The 20515-nt window shown below is 37.6% G+C and overlaps 1 protein-coding gene across 10 annotated transcripts in view; it reads left to right on the top strand.

The window, feature by feature from the left end:
- Positions 1 to 11260, top strand: part of KDM6A (lysine demethylase 6A) — a 186340-nt gene extending 175080 nt beyond the window's left edge. For 9 of the 10 annotated variants that reach the window (XM_007528219.3, XM_007528218.3, XM_060182509.1 and 6 more), the window contains 3 exons: positions 7121 to 7247; positions 8821 to 8991; positions 9999 to 11260. In XM_007528219.3, the coding sequence (XP_007528281.1) occupies positions 7121 to 7247; positions 8821 to 8991; positions 9999 to 10028 (328 nt within the window). In that variant the 3' untranslated portion in view covers positions 10029 to 11260. Of the gene's footprint in view, positions 1 to 7120; positions 7248 to 8820; positions 8992 to 9408; positions 9453 to 9998 lie in introns of all 10 variants that reach the window. The other variant, XM_060182508.1, reaches the window with a different exon arrangement.
- The last annotated feature ends 9255 nt before the right edge of the window (positions 11261 to 20515 follow it).

Below are 20515 nucleotides of genomic sequence, written 5' to 3'. Positions count from 1 at the left end.
CTTAAGTCTTGATAAGAGTTCTCACTATTTTAATATCCCTGTGAAGGACCACAGGCAGGATAGGACTGCAGATTTAGAGTCCAGTCTACCTTCAAATCTTGGCTTCCTCATTTACTGCCTGAGGTACCATTGACGAATTACTAAATCTCTTTGTCTTCATTGACCTTACTGAAAAAAAGAAAAAAAAAATGAGCGGTGGGTAATAATTCTGTCTTTCTTGTCAGAAGAAACTTGAGAAGAGGGAACTTGATTTTTGAAGCATGCATTTGAGATAGCCAGCTGAATCAGGGAGCTGAACCATTCCTGATTAAGAAAAAAAAACATTTTTAAAAGCACCGACTAGTGAGTGAACTTGAAAAAAATGCGAGGATGACAATTCGATCTTAACAGCTCATTCACACCGTGTTGTTTCTTTGGAGAGAATGACAGGTGGAGCCTACTCTGTCCTGCTGAGGGATTGGTCTTTACACAGAGTTCAATATGAAGCTTTCTGCTTGTTTTCTGGTGCTTCACAAATGCTGGTGGAGGGTATATAAAAACTATGAAAATGAAAAAAAAAAGGTAATAACAATTGTATAACTTTTGTGAATGTTGCATAGGTTTTTAGCACGCTAAGCATTCACTAAATGGAAATTATTCTAACATTACATAGTAATCTCCATTATATATATTTTTCTTTTTACTGAGTTAAAAGTATTCATGGACCAGGTGCTATGATTTTCAACTGCAAACACTTTTACCTCCCCCATCTATTTTCCCCAGAGGATAAAATGGCGATTTTATTGTTTGAGTAGAGTTGTACTACTAATACTTTGTGGGCCAGGATTTTGAGGCCAGGGATACTATTAAATATCCTACAGTACCTAAGATAGCTCCTCTCTTCCACCCCCCAACAAAGAATTATTTAGCCCGAATGAACAATAGTACCATGGTTGAAGATGTATGGTTCTACTCCAAATACCTTTTAAATCTGTTTGCTGTTCTTTTGGTATAACTGTTATACCTTCAGTTGACAATCATTGCGCAAGTTTTATTTTAATATATTTTATTTCATTTATATATTTTTTTATAAGAACACTGCTCAGCTCTGATTTATGGTGGCACTAGGGATTGAACCTGGGATGATTGGTGCCTCAGTTATTCAAGTCTTTTTTTTTTTGCATAACCATTATACTATCTCTCTAGCTCACACAAGGTTTTCAAGTTAACAATCATAGTTTTTTGCCATCATTTAAGTATTGATCTGTTAAATTCAAATACTAAACAGTAACTTCCAGTCACTAATCTAAGCATTTTATATGACCTATGTAATCCTCATAATAGCTCTGTAAATTAGTCTTCCCCTTTTACATTTGCAGAAACTGCAAGACAGTTTATAAGTTGTGTTTTCAGAGTGAGGATTTGAACCCAGGCAATCTGGCATTCGAATCTGTGCTCTTCCACACGGGCTTACCTACAGTGTTTTTCTCTTCTCTGTAGTCTGTCAAGGCTATACTCACAGAAACATGATTCATAAAGTTTGCAGAGTACTAGTGCCTATTAAAATATATTGTTCAAATTTTAGCTGTTTGTATAGTTCGTCACTTATAAAGTAAGAGGTTACTGGTTCTTGTTTGAGTGTAAGAATCACCTGAGACTTTTAATAAAATTGATTTTCCATCTTTGTTCGTGCCAACTAAATTCAAAGTTTTCTTTCACAGTAACATTAATTATCAGGCGACCTAGAGACACCTTGGATTGGATTATATCTCTTTTAGAACTAATAGTATTTTTGTCTTCTCCTTTTATTCACATGTATTATAAAATCACCCCTCTGTATACATAAACTTTGCTGAGTCCTGGCATATATTAAGTTTTCGGAAAAGTCATGGTGCATTAGTCTGTGCTTTTCCATCAGAAATGCTTCATGGCTTCCGACAGCTAATACTTTATCACAAGAATAGAGGTTTTTAATATAAATCAAAGCAGACTGTAAAACAGCAACTTTTCCTTTCAATTTCTCTTTTTAAATGGGTAAGGTAGATGCTCTTCAACTTGTTGCCCATAACCAGTTGGCCTACTTGAAAAAGAAGGTGTAGCCATAAAAGCCAGTCCATACTTAGCATAGATCCTAATACTGTTATCTTGAGGTTCTTCTGATATACCACTGGTTTCAATATACAGTGTTTTGTGATAATACTGAGCAAACAAAATCTAAAAATTCTAAAATTTTGCACTTACACAGTGAAATTAAAATCTGTTTACTTTTGTGCTTGTTTTTTCCCAATCTGGGAGTTTAAAATGCTTAAGACACACATTTGAACATTGACTGAGACCTTGATTTTCAGCCATGTGATTGATTGAAATGAAATTGTTCAGTGTTTTATTAACATTTATGTACTCATTATTGATAAAGGAATGCAGCCTTGGAGTGACAAGCAAGTGTGTTTCGAGAGTTCATGCATTTGCTTGCTTTCCTTTCTGGCATGTATCTTTCAGTGAGAGAAGTTGGAGAAGGCAGAGAATCCCTGAATATACTTCATTTTTTTAAGATTCATTTTCTTTTTTTTACTAAATGAGAAAGCAAGCGTGTGTGTGTGTGTGTGTTTTAATTTAATTTTTTTATTTATAAAAAGGAAACATCGACTAAACCATAGGATAAGAGGGGTACAACTTCCCACAATTCCCACCACCAGAACTCCGTATCCCTTCCCTTCCCCTCCCCCTGATAGCTTTCCTATTCTTTAACCCTCTGGGAGTATGGACCCAAGGTCATTGTGGGCTGCAGAAGGTGCAAGGTCTGGCATCTGTAATTGCTTCCCCGCTGAACATGGGCACTGACAGCTCGATCCATACTCCCAGCCTGCCTCTCTCTTTCCCTAGTGTGTGTGTTTTCATGTGAGACAGGGTGAAAGAGAAACAAGCCAGAGTACCACTCTCTTACATGTAGTACCAGGGGTCAAACCTGGAATCTCAGGTGTACGAGTTCAGTATTTTACTGGTACTAGTTCAGCTATTTCACCAGCCACTCAATAGTAGACTTCATTTTTTTTAACAAAGAAAACAACTTATATTTAACACTGCTTAAAAAAATCTTAAGCATACAACAACAATAATAATCACAACAAGGCTACAACAACAAGGGCAACAAAAGGGAAAATAAATATAATTAAAAAAAAATTTTTTTTTAATCTAAGCTTGGGGCCAAGTGGTGGCATACCTGGTTAATTGTACATAGTACTAAGCACAAGGACAGGTGTTCAAGCCTGCCCCCCACTCCCCACCTAAGGGAGTCACTTCACAAGCAGTGAAGCAGGTCTGCAAGAGTCTCTCTTCCCCTTTCCTCTCAGTTTCTCTATCAAATGGGGGGGGGGGGCACCAGGAGCAGTGCTGGCACCGAGCCCCAGAGAATGGAGGCTAGAAAATTTTAAGCCCCAAGTCAGAATTCAATCAGTTTACAGATTTGATACATTAAATACTTAGACTGGGGTCCAAGAGGTGGCACACCTCATTGAGCGCACATGTTACAATGTGCAAGGACCCAGGTTCGAGCCCCTGGGCCCTACTGAAGGGGGACAGCTTTGCAAGTGGTGAAGCAATGCTGCAGGTGTCTCTCTTGTCACCCCCTCCCCCCTCAATTTCTGGCTGTTTCTATCCAATGAATAAAGATAAAATGAATATTTAGACTAAAGAAATGTATACTCGGACTAAAATGTAGGCAGTTATAGAATTTGAAATAGTCGATGTATTTTCCCCTGATATACTGAATTTTTAAGGTTATAAGTTAATAGGGGGCTGGGTGGTGGCACACCTGGTTGAGTATATGTTACAGTGCACAAGGACCCAGGTTCCAGCCCCCAGTCCCCACCTGCAGAGGGAAAGCTTTGCAAGTGTTAAAGCAGGGATGCAGGTGTCTCTCTGTCTCCCTCTCTATCACCCCCGCCCGTCTTAATTTCTGGCTGTCTCTATCCAATAAATAAATAAAGATAATTTTAAAAAAAGATTATAAGTTAATAGTATAGTCTCCCACTGCACCCATCATCAAAGGACTGTTTCCCCACCCCAAACCCCATACGGTGAGCCTGAAAGCCTCACCATCTACTGCTTAGTGACTTGAACTCCTGCTTCATGTTTCTACACTGACATTTGGGAATGTACTCTGCAAATTTAGTCATCTCCCCCTAGAATGCTAAAGTAACCCCCCCAATTGTCCTAACTTTGGCATGATATAATATTACTATAATGGTATTCAACCTGCCTCAGAAATCTTACCCAAGATTAAAATTTTTGTACGAGTAGTTGTTCTCTAAACAGTCTCCACACAGCCCTTGCTCATGGTATTCCTTCTGCCTAGAAAATGCCTCCCTCCCTCCGACTTGACCGTCCTGCTCACATCTACATGGGCAATTTGTGAACACATCTGTGATTTCCACCTACCCTTACCCAATGAACTCTCCGTCCTTTTAACATACACAGCACACCATTATCATTTGGTGTCTTGATTTATAAAACAAACCGTGGGTGGCCATGTCAGTTATTGTCTTTAGTTTTCTGATTTTCCAAGCGTTTTCATTTCTATTCCCTATATGAAGCTGTTATCTAAGATTCTACCCCTCTTTTATTTTATCTTCATAAATAGGTTTTATCCCCTGCCTTTTTCTTTAGTCTTTCACCCAAGCAACTAAAAACAGGATCTGGGTTCTGAAACTAGACCAATCTTAAAAAAAGCCCCTGCTTCTCTAAATTCCCGAAGTGTTTTTCTCTCTTCCTAAAATGCCTTTATTAATAGCATCACCTTTCATATTTTACATTTTTATACTTTTTGCTAGTGATTTCTTCTTCTGTTTAAAGTTAAATTATCAGTTGCTGTAAGGTAACTATTAAAATATAGCAGAACTAGAATGAAGAGGAAATGACTCTGATGTTGACCTTTTCTTTAAGCTCTTTAGTACATTTGATTTTTCTCATAAGAAACTAAAGCCTGGAATTAGTCAAAGCAGGAAAGATTACTGTTAGTCAAATCTTGAATATATCTGTATCTCCTCTAGAATTCTTCTACTGATTCTTTATTTTTTCTCTCTCTCTCTATTTATATTCCCATGCCCTTCAGTTGAACCAGATCTATTCTTTAGGACATGTTCATTGCTGTGAATTCTAGAAGGACCTCGGTCTCTAAATTCTTCTATTTAGACTGCAAACTTTTGAAAATAGGAGGGAATGAAAATGTCAATGAATAGCAGATAAAAAAAAAAAAAAAAAACATGACGGGGCCAGGTGGTGGCGCACCTGGTTGAGCTCACATATTATAATGCGCAAGGACTGGGGTTCAAGCCCCCAGTCCCCACCTGCAGGGGGAAAGCTTCACAAGTGGTGAAGCAGGGCTGCAGGTGTCTCTCTGTGTTTCTCCCTTTCTGTCACTCCCTTCCCTCTTGATTTCTGACTGTCTCTATCCAATAAATAAAGATAATTTAAAAAATTAAAAAATTAATTAAAACATGATGGGAAAGCCCCACAATTTAGTTACATGTTGTCAGGTCAGATTTTCAGAGCCTCCTGTCTGATAAGATTCAAATAACTCACAAATGTTCTGAATCTATGGTACTAGAAGCAAAATATTCATGGCTTATATATTATTTTATAAAATTACATTTTTATGATAGAAAAATGGGAAAGAACACTTTTTAACTCTGGCATATAGTAAGCAGTATAGATGGCCACAGTAACTAGGTTCTCTGCTGTTTTCATCTTTTTCCTCTCAGCTTTCCTAGCTGTGACATGAAAGTATAGTCTAAAACTCTAGTTTAGTCCTTTGAAACTTAAATACAAAAGAGTTCCTGAAGCCAAACAGAATTTCTTTGATTATGATACTTAGGGAGTTTAGTGTACAACTAAAAAGATGGTATGTCTTGTGTTTGTTATGTCAGTTAGGTTTTACATATATAGATATATTTATCCTTGCTTAATTTACATGGGTTCTGATAAGTAACAATTTATAAAATAGTAAGGACATGAAAACTAAGAGAAATTAAATGTGCTATTACTTATCATACTTTAATCGCCTAAGTAGTATTTGAGTGCTTAGTAAATGCCAGATACTGTTCTAACAGCCATTAAACAGCATGACACTAAAACAGACAAGAACTTTGCTTTAAAACAACACTTGGTTGCTAAACCCATTCTCTTTTCTTTAGGGAACTCTTTTTGTCTACAAATTTTAGAACTGTAAGTGCCTTAAAGATAATCTAGGCCAACTTTTGTGTTCAAATGAAAAACATGAGCCACTAAGATTCACAGGAGAATTAAGAGAATTTAACAGATAGTTCCAATAATGACAAGTTATAGGGAGAGAAGAAAAGTACAAATTGTGTGAACTTAATATGCTGGTAGTGTCACATAGAAAAGGTATAAAAATAAAAGAAAAATGTTAATGTGTTAATACAAATGAAAGATTGCATTAAACACAATGCCCTTTTCAAAAAAGACATTAAAATATTTACCTCTTTAACACTCAGTAAAAGTAGTTTTGGACCCTGTAACTAAATTATAAATGATTAATTTATAGATAATGCTGTTTGTGAGTACCCAGGCACATTAAGGAAAAAAGAATTTGTATTTATATGTGAGAGAAAGAATCAGAATATCACTCTGGCATGTGTGGTACTGGGGATTGAGCTCGGAGCCTCATGATTAAGAGGCTGTTTATCAACTGTGCCATGTCCTGGGCTGCATCCAGTCAATGTTGATAGAAATAATGTATCTTCTTGCCTTACTAGAATTATAAGATCTTATACCTGGAATTGAGACCATTATTTCAAGGATGAGGAAATTGACACCCAAAGAGGTTAACTGACTTGCCCAAATAAGAGCAAAATTAATTTATATTTAAGGACGGAATCGGGTTTTATATTTTAAGATTATATTTAGATATTCATATCAGTTATTCTCAGCCTTAGTCTAATATTACTATGGTAGAATCTGCTAGGCATTCACTTTATTTTTTAAATCTAAGAAAAGTGAAAACGATGAAGGCACAGATAACTAAAACTTAACCTTTTGGCGTTATTTCTGTTGCTTTATCTTTTATGCTAAAGATGTTCAGCATTCAGTTTCTGGTCACAAATCATTTTCCCCCCACAAATAGGTATTGTCTTCTGAGAACGCTGAAGCAGTGTCAGACATTGAGGGAAGCTCTCATTGCAGCAGGAAAAGAGATTATATGGCATGGGCGGACAAAAGAAGAACCAGCACATTACTGCAACATTTGTGAGGTAAACATTCTTATCGACAGTTGTTTCAGAAAGCCTCTTACAAAATACAGTTTGGATATCTCCTTAGTTATTTTCTTAAGTGTGCCTGTATTTTTAATGTTATGTATTTTAGTGAAATTTACATTGTGTTCAGACTTAATTTAATTGGTTACATTACTGTATCGTGTCTGTTCTAATACAGCTTTGTTTCATCCTGCCTCCTTTGTGTTCTATTTCTAAGTATATTTGCATAAGTTATAACCCAAACAGTACAAATATTTACATGTTTTTAAAAAGTCATCTCAGACATGAAATATGCGAGTAATTTTTCTTGCATAATTAAAAAAATAAGATAAAATAATTTTTAATCAGATGAGCTGTATCACTAACACTGAGTGAACTCTAAAAGTATTCATTACAGTCATTCTTCTGGTAGATGCTTAAGGGATGATAATTATCAAGTCTAGTCTTGAGATTTACACTGGAGTAGTGAGGCAAGCACAGCTGCCAATAAGCTAGATGTCATTTACCTTAATTTTTATTTGTGTTTATTTGTTTATTTTACCAGAGCACTGCTCAGCTCTGGCTTAAGGTAGTACTGGGGATTGAACCCAAGACCTGTGAGTTTTAGGCATGGAAGTTATTTTGCTTAACCATTACTCTGTCTCCCCAGCCTTGAGAGATAAGTGTTCAGGCTAAACACTAAGCATTGTGATATACTCTGGAGACACAAAAATAGCTAAAACAGATGTGTGTGTCTCCCCCCCCCCCCAAAAAAAAAAAAGTCACTGAATAAATTTATAAGGCCAGAGATACTCTAGTGTGTGCACCTGCCCAAAACCCCACAGCTGAGACCTCATACCTCATGGGAGTATCATACACTGGTGCCAGGAGGGGAGGTTGTCAGGGGCATGGGGGGCACTACAGATGGTGGAATAGTGCTTTTATGTTTCTTCTCTCTGTTTCTCTTTCTCTCACGTGGTCTTTGCACATACTGGCTTGTCAGAAAAGTCATGTCGCATTTTCCTGCTTTTTCTATGCAAAAATGTGTCATGACTTCTCTGACAAATATATGTACATATGAATGAGAAGAAACGTTGATTCAGGGGCGGTAGGATCTGTACAATATTCAGGCACTGTAATTGCATGCATATATGTATGTATATGTATATTCATGCATCTATAAGTATGTTAAACTTACATTACTACTGTTAACTATGCAATGCTGTTTGCTTAAAACAAACACATGCTCTATAGTACTGGGTTTTGGAAGCTTATATATAGATATCTTGTTTTGAGTTTAAAATAAAAATAGGCTGGCTTTTATCAAACTTCTGATTTCTGCTTTTGTTAGTAGTTGTAATATGTATGTCACTCCTCCCCACCGAATGTCCATTATCACCAATGTCTTTTGGTTTGGTGCAGAATATAGCTGGTCTATTAAAGATCTTGAGGCAATAACTGTCTAGCTTGTGACTCAGAAGTGACAATTCCATATAATACAGAATGCTATGATTATACTAAATCAAGATAAATTATGAGAAATAAATACCACAGTTCCTGTTGAATTTTCTCTCTCTCTTATGTAAAACAGGTGGAGGTTTTTGACCTGCTTTTTGTCACTAGTGAGAGTAATTCTCGAAAGACCTACATAGTGCATTGCCAAGATTGTGCAAGAAAAACAAATGGAAACCTGGAAAATTTTGTGGTGCTAGAACAGTACAAAATGGAGGACCTGATGCAAGTCTATGACCAATTTACATTAGTAAGTGAAATCAACATGTGAGTACATGGTTAGTTGGATAGGGAAGTGGTAGTATTTGTCCTGCCACCTGATAAAGTAGGAAGGTAGTTAAATATTTAAATTTTCCTTTGGCTTTTTAGATAATATATGAAGAAATACTCATATCATTCCTCCACTTCCGAGTATTCCTTGTGAAACCGACACGCTTCATTTTCACTTCCTGGGGTCAGGTCTTCCTAAATAATTGCACAATAATTTTGTTTACAATGTCTTTATGTACTTTTACAACACTGTCATATCTTTTATGCCATTTAATCTCAGTTGATAAAATAGTTGTATACATAGATTATTAACATCCACACAATCAGTAAGAGTGCTTGCAAATAAGCTTCTGCTTTTATAGCTAATTATATCTATTTAAAATTTTGTCCTTGCCAGAAGTATTAACCTCATGGGAATATTTGATGGAGCTTAACTTACTGGTACGTTGTATAACCTTATGAAATTTAAGTATACTTAAGAAATTGTAGCTCCCCTTCCCCCCATTAATCTTTCAGTTTTGAATTTTAAGCAGCAGATGCTTAGGAAGCATTTTACTCCTGTACCTCAATAATTTCATGAATAGAAGCACAGACATAGCTTATGAATTTTTTATTTCGTCTCATGCTTTGTTGTTACATAGGTGATCAGAAACTGATTTTGAAAGTGAACCGCTGATACTTCATTTAACTAGTCTTCAAATTGCTTGAAGAAGAAAACTATGGAATATGTTAGATTATCTAGTTGAAATAGGTTCTGAAACCTCACACAAGTAAAATTGTACATTGATTCATTTTTCATAAGTTTTTTTGTTTGTTTTTTGGTTTGTTTTTTTACTGATGTTAACAAAGTATGGAAAAAATGTGGGCGTACTAAGTAGAGTATTGGTCTATTTCCCCTAACATTGTGACTGTCTTTATAGTTTTTAAGTTGGGGAACACTGTTAACAATTTGTATACTGAAATAGCACACCTTAATTATATTTCCAGGCTCCTCCATTACCATCCTCCTCATCTTGATATTGTTCCACGGACTTTAAATGAGACCTTTTCTGCTATTCAGGAAGTAACCCAGTTCTGCACCACTGGTTTTTGTAGCTATCTCGTAAGGCTGCTGGCTGAAAACTGTGTCTATGCAACCTTCCAAGTGCAGAGTGTCAACCAGCTGGACAGAGCAGAACACTGCTCCTACTCCAGGACTCTCACAAAGCTGGTCAGCTCTTCTTCAGAAAAAAAATAAATAAATAAAATTAATAAATAAATAATAATTTCCATGTTTTGTATATATCTGACAAAACTGGCAACATCATTCAGACTACTGACTTGAAGACAACCTCTTTTGTATTTCTCTTTCTGGGCTGATGAATTGGTTTCATCTATCTTTTCCCCCTTCTTCACATTTTTCCTTGGGGAAAAAAAATACTAGCTTAGCTGGTCATTTCTTTGTAAGGTAGTTAGCAATTTTAAGTCTTTCTTTGGTCAACTTTTTTTTTTTTTAATGTGAAAAGCTAGGTAAGGAACTTTTTTACTACTTTTATGTTTTTCTGTCTTGTTTTAAAACCATGATGGTTATTATTTTGGTTCCTAAATAAAATGTTTTAAAAAATTAACAGCCAAGTCACAAAGATAATGGATTGCACATAGACTAAGGAATAAACTTCAGATTTGTGATTTTTGTTTCTAATCTTGATGTAAATTTACACTATTTATAAATACATATTTATTGCTTGAAAATATTTGTGAATGGAATGCTGTTATTTTTTTCCAGATTTACCTGCCATTGAAATTTTAAGGAGTTCTGTAATTTCAAACACTACTCCTATTACATTTTCTATTTGTAAATAAAACTGCTTAGCATTGTACAGAAACTTTTATTAAAATTGTTTAATGTTTAAAGAGTTTTCTATTGTTTGAGTTTTAAGAAGACTTTATGTACAGTGCCCAGTTTTTGTTCATTTTTCAAATCTGATTATATATATTTTATATATACTTGTGTATGTATATATAATATATATAGAAATCTGGTTATATATGTATAAAGATTTAGAACTTAAATTTTTCTCGTTTTGAGTTTCACATCTATGGTAGATTTTTTTGAGGTGTCTACTGTAAAGTATTGCTTACAAAAGTATGATTATTTTTAAAGAAATATATATGGTATGTATCTTCAAGACTTAAAATGTCAGACTGGTTTATTGTTAAGTTGCAGTTACTGCAGTCACAGACCAATAAACATTTTCTGCCAAAATACAGTATAATAGTAGAAAACAAATAATAATTGAACTTAAAATTTTAAAGGGAATGTTATGAACTTGACAAATCCTGTTAAATTTGACAGATCACTTAGCACTCATTACAATATTCAGGTGAAGGACTCTTATCTTAGAATGCAAATAAATTATTTTTTTTTTAATGTTAGGCAATTTTGAAAAATCTCATGCTTTTCTGCTTGCATGACATGATTTGGGAGGGGATATTCTGCAAAACAGTACTAGTGAATATAACAGGCTATATTAGTATCAACATGTCACAGTATAGCAGGCTATATTAATATCGACATATGTATAAATTATGATGTTTCATTTTATAACTAGAGTGCCTTGCATTTGGCACATTCTCAAATATTTTATCACATTGCTCTAGTATTTTTCCAGGAAGCTCTATTAAAGAAGCCTAAGTGAAATTGTGTACCTTATGAAGAGAGTTTATAATCCTGTTTGGTGAGACGCTGTGCTGATTGCTTCAATCAAGTACACCTTTTCTGGTAGTTTTGACATATATTGTCCTCAGGTTTGAAGGGTTGTATGCATGGAGATAGTTCAATTAATCAGCAGGTGGTAAACATTTGATATTTACCTTTACTAGTAGCAGTCATCTTGTAACTTCAGGGGAAATAATTGCAGATATAGTCAATTTGAGGAACAAATTTCTTCACACAGTGCTACTCAAAATAGTTAACCAGCGTTTTTTTTTTTTTTTTTTGCAAGGTTGGGGGGGTGGATATATGATAGTTTACAGTGCAGTTGTTGGCATGTGAGCGCAGTTTCTTATTTCCCCGTGGTAGTTGTCTGCGTATTCCACTCCCAATTTAGTATGGGTTCTCCACTATCATGCACCCACCACCATTTTTTTTTTAATTTTTAGATAAATCTGCTTTTATTAATGTCAAAGTAATAGCTGTCAATTTTATAGCTTTCACAAGTGTGTGTGCGTGTGCGTGTGCGCATTTTTTCCCCTCTCTTTCCGGGTCCTGGTGGAATTAAGAGTTCAGAACCCTCTGGTCATTTCCCCCTAACATTTATCCCTCTGGGAATATGGACCAAAATTCTTTATGGGGTTCAGAAGGTGAGAGGTCTGGCTTCTGTAATTGCTTCTCTGCTGGACATGGGTGTTAGCAGGTCAGTCCATACGCCCAGCCTGTTTCTGTCTTTCCCTGGTGGGGTAGGGCTCTGGGGAGGTGAAGTTCTGGGATACATTGGTGTGGTCATCTGTCCAGGGAGTGCAGGATGAAATAGCATCCACAACTTGGTGGCTGTGGCTTAGTGCGTTTCTGGAGAGATCGTGATTGCTTTTTGTTGAGTTCTGAAGTGATTTTTTATTGTTTTTATCTAGTTTATCAGAAGCACAATCTGAAATGACTCTAACTCCATAGCCACACCTCTGGAAGTCCCTGAGTACAGGCTTCTTAAGTCTTGGAGGATCCCTCTCAAACCTTTTCAATCCCTTGACTACACTTACCTAGATACACTTGCGGCTAAGTGAGTTGCTTAAGAGGTCACAGCTACAAAATTTAATAGTTTTTGCTTTAACTCAATCCCTGAGGTAGCCTGCAGTTCTTTGCTTTACTACTGGGAAGTTGGCTGGGAGTTATTTTTCTAGCTGGCCCCAGGAGCTTCAGTGATATGTAGATTTTTTTTCACTACTGATTAAGAGAGTGTAGAGATAACAGCTAAAATAAGGGAAAACCAAAGAAAGAGCTATAATTTGGTCATAAAACAGACATATTACTGATTGGGGCTGGACCCCAAATTCTCTCCCCTCTTGCCCAGTGGCTATATGTAGGTTTTCTGCCTTGCAGTGAATTGACATCCAGTGGTCTTGGAGAGATGGGGTCTGTTGAGGAACCAGAATGCTGTCCTTGGTCTTCTCCCACCACTGTTAATGCACTTAACTGTTCTACTCCCATTTTGGAGCCAGCGGTCACTAAGCACTGCCTCTTGAGTTCCAAGGATCTCCTCCTCACTCCTTTTCTGTTCAGTTAGGTGGGCAAATTCTTACATAAACTGCTTTGTTTCCATTAATTTAGCATATTTAGTTGACATTTCTCAGGTTTCAAAATAAGTACAAGTAAAATAAGCTTTTATTGCTTTTTTTTTTTTTTTACATCTGTCTTTATTGGATAGAGATAACCACAAATCGAGAGGGCAGGGGGAGATAGGGAGAGAGACAGAGACACCAGCAACACTGCTTCACCACTCCCAAAGCTTTCCCCCTACAGGTGGGGACTAGGGACTCAAACCTGAGTCCTTGCACATTGTAGCAAGTGCTCAACTAGGTGCAGCACTCAGCTTTTATTGCTTATGTAGGTAAACTCCATTAAAATGCAGTCTGCCACAGCCAGGGGATAGCTCAACATGTAGGGCCTTGGATTTGCATTCCTGAGGCTCTTGGCTCAACTTCTGGTGCCATGTACACTGGAGTGGTGCTCTCACTCTTTCTCAAGTGAAGCTCTTACCTCCTATTACGTAAGTAAATCTTTAAGAAGCACATACACTCTCTACATAGCTGCCTTAATAGATTAGTTTTTACCTAGAGAAAGACGGATTAAACACTATTAAAAACAGGGTCAGGGGAGTCGGGCGATAGCACAGCAGGTTATGCGCTCGTGGCACAAAGTGCAAGAACAGTGTAAGGATCCCGGTCCAAGCCCCGGCTCCCCACCTGCAGGGGACTCGCTTCACAGGCAATGAAGCAGGTCTGCAGGTGTCTCTCTTTCTCTCCCCCTCTCTGTCTTCCCCTCCTCTCTCCATTTCTCTGTCCTATCCAACAACGACATCATCAACAATAATAACTACAACAACAATAAAAACAAGGGCAACAGAAAGGAAATATTTTTCTTTTAAAAAAAAGATGTTGATCTTGAAAGGTGGAATCAGGTAATAATCTTTCCTCACTGTTGACAATGAAATAGAGAATTGTAAATTGATTTTTCAAAGTAGTGAATTGACAGGATGTGGATCTAGTAATCAACAAAGTTATGGTAAAAAAAATGAATGACTACATAGAATATTAAATCTTTAAGTCATGGTCATATTTTCATCTAGTCAACATGTTTAGTATATCCCAGGAAAACAAATCTGGATAAGATGTGATTCCTTTCTACCCTCCCTACATGCACCTAGTATGGTACTCCCATGTATGTATCAGGCAAAACCTAGAAGAAATAAAGGAAGTGTTAGAGGTTGCATTTCAGCAAGATTTACATCATTGTACCTTCCAGAGCAAGAGGATTAGGGAACTTCAAGGGCTTGAGAAATTTGACCAAAGAAATGGTTGAAGTGTGAGGAAACAACTAGACAGGTATGAAAGTACTCCTGTGTTGGAAAGCTAATCCTGTCCTGAGAGACACTGATACTTTACCCTGTAGTTCTGTGGAACTAAAACAACAGTATTGATTTTGCAGTAGTTGGGCTGCTTTAACACGGTTTACCGACTTGTACATTGCTGCCTGGAGAGTGGTACCCAGGAGTTGTCTTCAGGTGGGTGGGGCTGCTTCTGTCCAGATTAGGAAACACAGAAGAAATGTTCTGGAGCAGTTGGGAGTTTGAAGAGACCTAAATTGGAACCATGTATCTGGCTCTTTATTGAGGTGATAACTTAGAGACAGGCGTTAATAAAATCATACAAAAGTCATATGGTGAGAGGAGATGTAGACCCAGTACCTGCTGAGGAACTTTATCATAGAAGAAAGTCTGTAGGCGAAGGGGAAGAAATCTAAGGGAAACCTATTGGGTGGTGGTAGACATACCAGAGATTTTGAAACATAATCACATGCTGCTAAGATGAGGATTTAAAGGATTCTTTTGGGTTGTCATTGACAATTGCCTGAACGCCTTCAGTGGAGCAACAGCCTAATTACCATGGATGGGGAAAGGCACTAAATTTGAGATGGGTCGATTTGCTCTTTCTAGGAGCCCCGACCCCCCCAAAAAGAAATTATATTGGTGATTCAGTAAATACAGCAAGCAGATTAGCCATACTCATATTCTGAAGCAACCCATGTTTTGCTTTTGAAAAGAAGGCATACTTTTTAGCTGACAGAAAAATAAGCATTTTTAAGCGTGCCCTAAGGCTATCCAGTGTTTACTGAGTACTGCACAGTAATATATATGCACATATATTAACCCTCATTGTGACCTGCTGAGTTCAAGTACTGCTTTATCCCCATTTTACAGGTAAGTAAATACAGGTAAAAAGGTTGTGTCACTTGTCTGACATCCATGTGATTACGTGCTAATACAAAAATTCCAACTGGTGATCCTGCTATTCTGTGGTCTGGGAGGTGGCACACTGGATAAAGCACTGGGCTCTTAAGCATCAGATCCTGAGTTCAAACCCCAGCAACAAATGTACCAGAGTGATGCATAGGTTTTCTTTTTCCTGCCTATTTTCTTCATGAGTAAGTAAGTTAAAGGAAAAGTGCTGTTTTACACCCTACTATGGCAAAACAAATCGTTTACTCCTTACTCTGCAGTCACATTTTGAAAGAATATTTTTATTATGAGTACTTAAGAGAAGAAAAATGTCTATAGTTAAGGGGTTGGGCTGTAGCGCAGCGGGTTAAGCGCGGATGGTGCGAAACTCGAGGACTGGCATAAGGATCCCGGTTCAAGCTCCCGGCTTCCCACCTTCAGGGGCGTTGCTTCATAAGCCGTCTTCACAAGCCGTGAAGCAGGTCTGCAGGCAGGTGTCTTTTTCTCTCCTCCTCTCTCTATTTCTGCCCTATCCAACAGCAATGACATCAATAATAATAATCACAACAATGATAGAAACAAGGGCAACAGAAAGGAAAATAAATAAAATTTTTAATACAAATTTTAAAAAATGTCTATAGTTCAAACAAGAGCTCCTTTGACGTTGAACGGGAACACTTGGTAATTTAGCTGGGTAAATTAGAATGTTTGGAATATTTGGGAATAACATTTACCTCCTCCCAACATAATCACAGAATTTTATTATTTTTTTAATACTCCCTTTTGTTGCCCTTGTTTTTATTGTTATTGCTGTAGTTGTTGTTTGATAGGACAGAGAGAAATGGAGAGAGAGGGAGAGAAAGATAGACACCTGCAGACCTGCTTCACCACTTGTGAAGCGACCCCCCCTGCAGGTGAGGAGCCAGGGGCTCGAACCGGGATCTTTACGCCGGTCCTTGAGCTTTGTGCCTCGTGTGCTTAACCTGCTGCGCTACCACCCAACTCCCAGAATTTTATTTTTAAAGTGGAAAGGAAGCATAGACTTAGTTGCTCAGGACCCACTTGTGTTTGAAAAAAAAAAAAAGTGATAAAAGATCCCAGTAAGATGAGTTGCAAAGAAAATAAGAAAGTTTATTCCGCCCTAAAAATCAAATCATGACACTTTAAGAAACAAGAAAATGAGTGAAGGTTACTAATGTGCATTTTCTAAACTCTTGGTCTTAGTATTGTTTATCAGCCTAGTTTTAAGTTAGCAATCTGATTTCACATTCAAAATATGATCTTAAGTGTACCAAACCTGGAAAAAAAAAATGTTTTCCCCTCTCAGGGTTCTAAAAATTAATGCCAAGTAGTTTATTTCCTGATTAAGCATGTCTTAATACAAACCCATGGAAACAATCTGATAAGCAAAGTATACTTTTTTTCCTCCCTCTATAGCTAAGCATTTATAACTCCACGGTTTGTTGATAGAATGATACATTTGGCAGAATGAAACTAGAAAAGTGTGTTGTCTTCTGAAAACTTGATGTACATGATTTAAATGTCACCATTCATTATATGTACTGACTGAGTGCAAATTTTGAGATGTCTGCACGTGGAAAGGATTCTGTGTCTAATAAATGGAAAGCACTATCCAAGTCTTTGGTCAGCAAGATTTTCTGGGTTAAGGGACTGAAAACAACGGGAGGAGACAAGTTCAAAATTATGTGATATAACACGCATAATTTTTTTCTCAGCAAGCAAAGAAAAACTAGAAAATGCCAAGAATTTGAAAATACATCTGTTGTATACACAGTTTTAAAATATTGATCAGCCTGCAAATTAATCCTGTCATAAATAATTCTAAATCAGATGGGGCTCCTATTCTTTGAATTAGAATTCTGAAAGACTGGCTCCATCTGTTCTCCAGATAAGGTCAGTCTGCTCAAAGTTTCATTGAAGAAATGGTGTGTGAACAGTAGGTAATATGCTAGTTGACACAGAAGGCCATGAATGTTAGCACTCAAACTTTCAGTTTAAGCTTGCTTCAGGCTCTAGCCCTTTTCTTCCCAATTCTTGTCTAAGCCTTACCTTTTTTTTTTCTTTGTTTTATTAGTGATTCAGTAATGCTTAACAAGATGGTGAAATAACGGGGTACAATTCCATACAGCTCCCACCACCAGAGTGCCATATCCCATCTCCTCCATTGGAAGGTTCCCTATTCTTTATCCCTCTGTGAGTGTATATATATATATATATATATATATATATATATATATATTGGAACCAAAATTCTTTATGGGATACAGAACGTGAAAGGTCTGGCTTCTGTAATAACTTCTGTGCTGGCCATGGGCGTTGGCAGGTCAAGCCATACCTCCAGCCTGTTTCTATCTTTCCCTAAGTGGGGTAGGTAAGTAAGCCTTACCTTTTAACTCTTTCTCTCTCAATGGCACTCTCCACTATTCTCATTAAATAATCCTAATACAGACTATTTAATCTTTGTTTAAGCTTTATTGTCTTAATTTTTATAAAGTATGAAATAGAGCACGTGTAATGTATACAAGTCATATAGTACAGTTTGATGAGTTAGGCCATTAGCACCCAACCCATCTATATCGCACTCACCAGCCATAGAAATAAACAGAACATTAATAGCACTCCAGGAATCCTTGTTTTCTGCCACTATACCTTCCTTCCCAAAGGTAACCATTATCCTGTTCCTTCACTTTGAATGGGAATTCCCTGAATTGTACTAAGAATATCTTTCTGGCATTTTCCTTCAGAGTCGAGAATCAAGAATGGAGACATCCGTAGCATTTTGCTTTTTAATTTCTGTCTAGCGTCTTTTGGTTCACAGTGTGGTCCTTTCTCTCTATGCTCCCTACCCCGTGACAATGGCTTTGTCTTTTAGAGAACACATCCCTGTATTTTTCTGATTCTTTGCTCATGATATTGAACTTTTAGGTGATGTCTAACAAGAGATATTGTGTACTTGAGATAGTGTGCCACCAGGAAGCACGTACATCAGATGTCTCACTTTCTGAGGTGCTGTCTGAACACTTAGTTTAGGTGGTACCACTAGGTATTTCCATGGTAAAGGTACATTTTTCAATTTCCAAATAACCCGTGGGAAGCTACTTGGGCATCATGTGACTAGTATTCAACAATATTTCACTCAGTTGCTTTAACCTATGAATTATTGGTCACTGAATTGGGGTTGGAAATGCTAGTTTTTCAGTTCTCTTAGCTGATAGTCTTCTATACAGGTTTATATTATTTTTCTTGTTTTTGTTTTTGACCAGTGCACAACTCAGCTCTGGCTACTGGTGGTGCTGGAGGCTGAACCTGATAACTCTTTTTTTAAAAAAAATATTTATTCCCTTTTGTTGCCCTTGTTGTTTTATTGTTGTAGTTATTATTGTTGTTGCTGTTGTTGGATAGGACAGAGAGAAATGGAGAGAGGAGGGGAAGACAGAGAGGGGGAGAGAAAGAGAGACACCTGCACACCTGCTTCACCACCTGTGAAGCGACTCCCCTGCAGGTGGGGAGCCAGGGCTCAAACCGGGATTCTTAAGCCGGTCATTGTGCTTTGCGCCACCTGCGCTTAACCCGCTGCACTACAGCCTGACTCCCCCTGATAACTCTCTTATGCAAGTCTTGTGTGCTATTGCTTCCCAGCCCTTCCATGTTTTTCCTTTTCTGAATTTCTCTTAGAGCATCCCAATGAATTCATGGTATTTCCAAAGTTTCCAGATTTTTTTTTTTTTCATTTTACCAGAGCACTGCTTAGCTCTGGCTGATGGTGATGATGGAGATTAGACTTGGGACCTTTTTTTTTTTTTTTTTGCATAACCATTGTACATTCTCCTCTGCCATCAGTGTTTCTATTTTCCTGGCTGTTAAAATGGCATTAGTAACTGGTGAGCACGAGGTCTTCTGTCCTGGTCTTTCCTTCTCACTTCTCATTTTCAGTCAAGGCTGTTTCTTCCAGAAATCCCAGCTGCAGTCTACTGAGGTTTGGTGTGGCTTTTTTTTTTTTTTTTTTTTTTTGGTTGGTGGAGGCGTTATAGCGGCTACTCTATCCTGGTCATGCTTCTGAAAGTCTGGACTGTATACACTTTGTCTTTAGTCTTTGAGTATCTAATAAAAACATTTGCTTCAGGAGTCAGGCGGTAGCGCAGCGGGTTAAGCGCACTTGGCGTGAAATGCAAGGACCGGCATAAGGATCCGGGTTCCAGCCTTCGGCTCCCCACCTGCAGGGGAGTCGCTTCACAGGTGGTGAAGCAGGTCTGCAGGTGTCTGTCTTTCTCTCCCTCTCTCTGTCTTCCCCTCCTCTCTCCATTTCTCTCTGTCCTGTCCAACAACAATATCAATAATAACTACAACAATAAACAAGGGCAACAAAAAAGGAATAAATTTAAAAAAAAACACTTGGTTCTTTCTTCCTTTTTTTTTTTTTTCCATTTTCTTTTTGCACCTCCAGGGTTACCACTGGAGCTTGGTGCTGGTGGCACTGTGAATCTACCCCAAGAGAAATTGAGACAAGAGGGGGAGAAAGAGACCTGTTTACCTGCTTCACCTCTTGTGGTGTCCTCCCCTGCAGGTGGAGAGTGGGGGCTTGAACTCGGATCCTTAAGCAGGTCCTTGCACTTAGTACTACGTGTGCTTAACCGGGTGCACCACTGTCATTGTCATCTTTTCGCATTTTAAAATTTTTTTATATTATAGAATCACATGTCAACAGGAGTTTAAATCCACATCATTCCTACCACCAGTTCTGAAACTTCAGTCTCCCCACTGCCATCCACCACTGTTCCCCTAAGGTTTAGACATGGGTCAACCATCATCTCTACAGTTATCTGTCCACATTCATACATTAATTGCCTCCTTTTTTTCTGATTCAATCCTCTCTTCCCCTCCACACCATTCATGACAACATAACCACCTCCATGTGTCCCTCTCCTTTTCCCTCTCTCTGGGTGCTGATGGAGCTGGAGGTCAGAGTCCTCTTATCTTCATCCTATCACTTCTCCCCGCTGGGAGTATGGATCA

This window comes from Erinaceus europaeus, chromosome X, assembly GCF_950295315.1.
Source record: "Erinaceus europaeus chromosome X, mEriEur2.1, whole genome shotgun sequence".
NCBI lineage: Eukaryota > Metazoa > Chordata > Mammalia > Eulipotyphla > Erinaceidae > Erinaceus > Erinaceus europaeus.
Note: the sequence above shows the minus strand (reverse complement) of the source record. Positions and strands in the feature narration are given on the sequence as shown.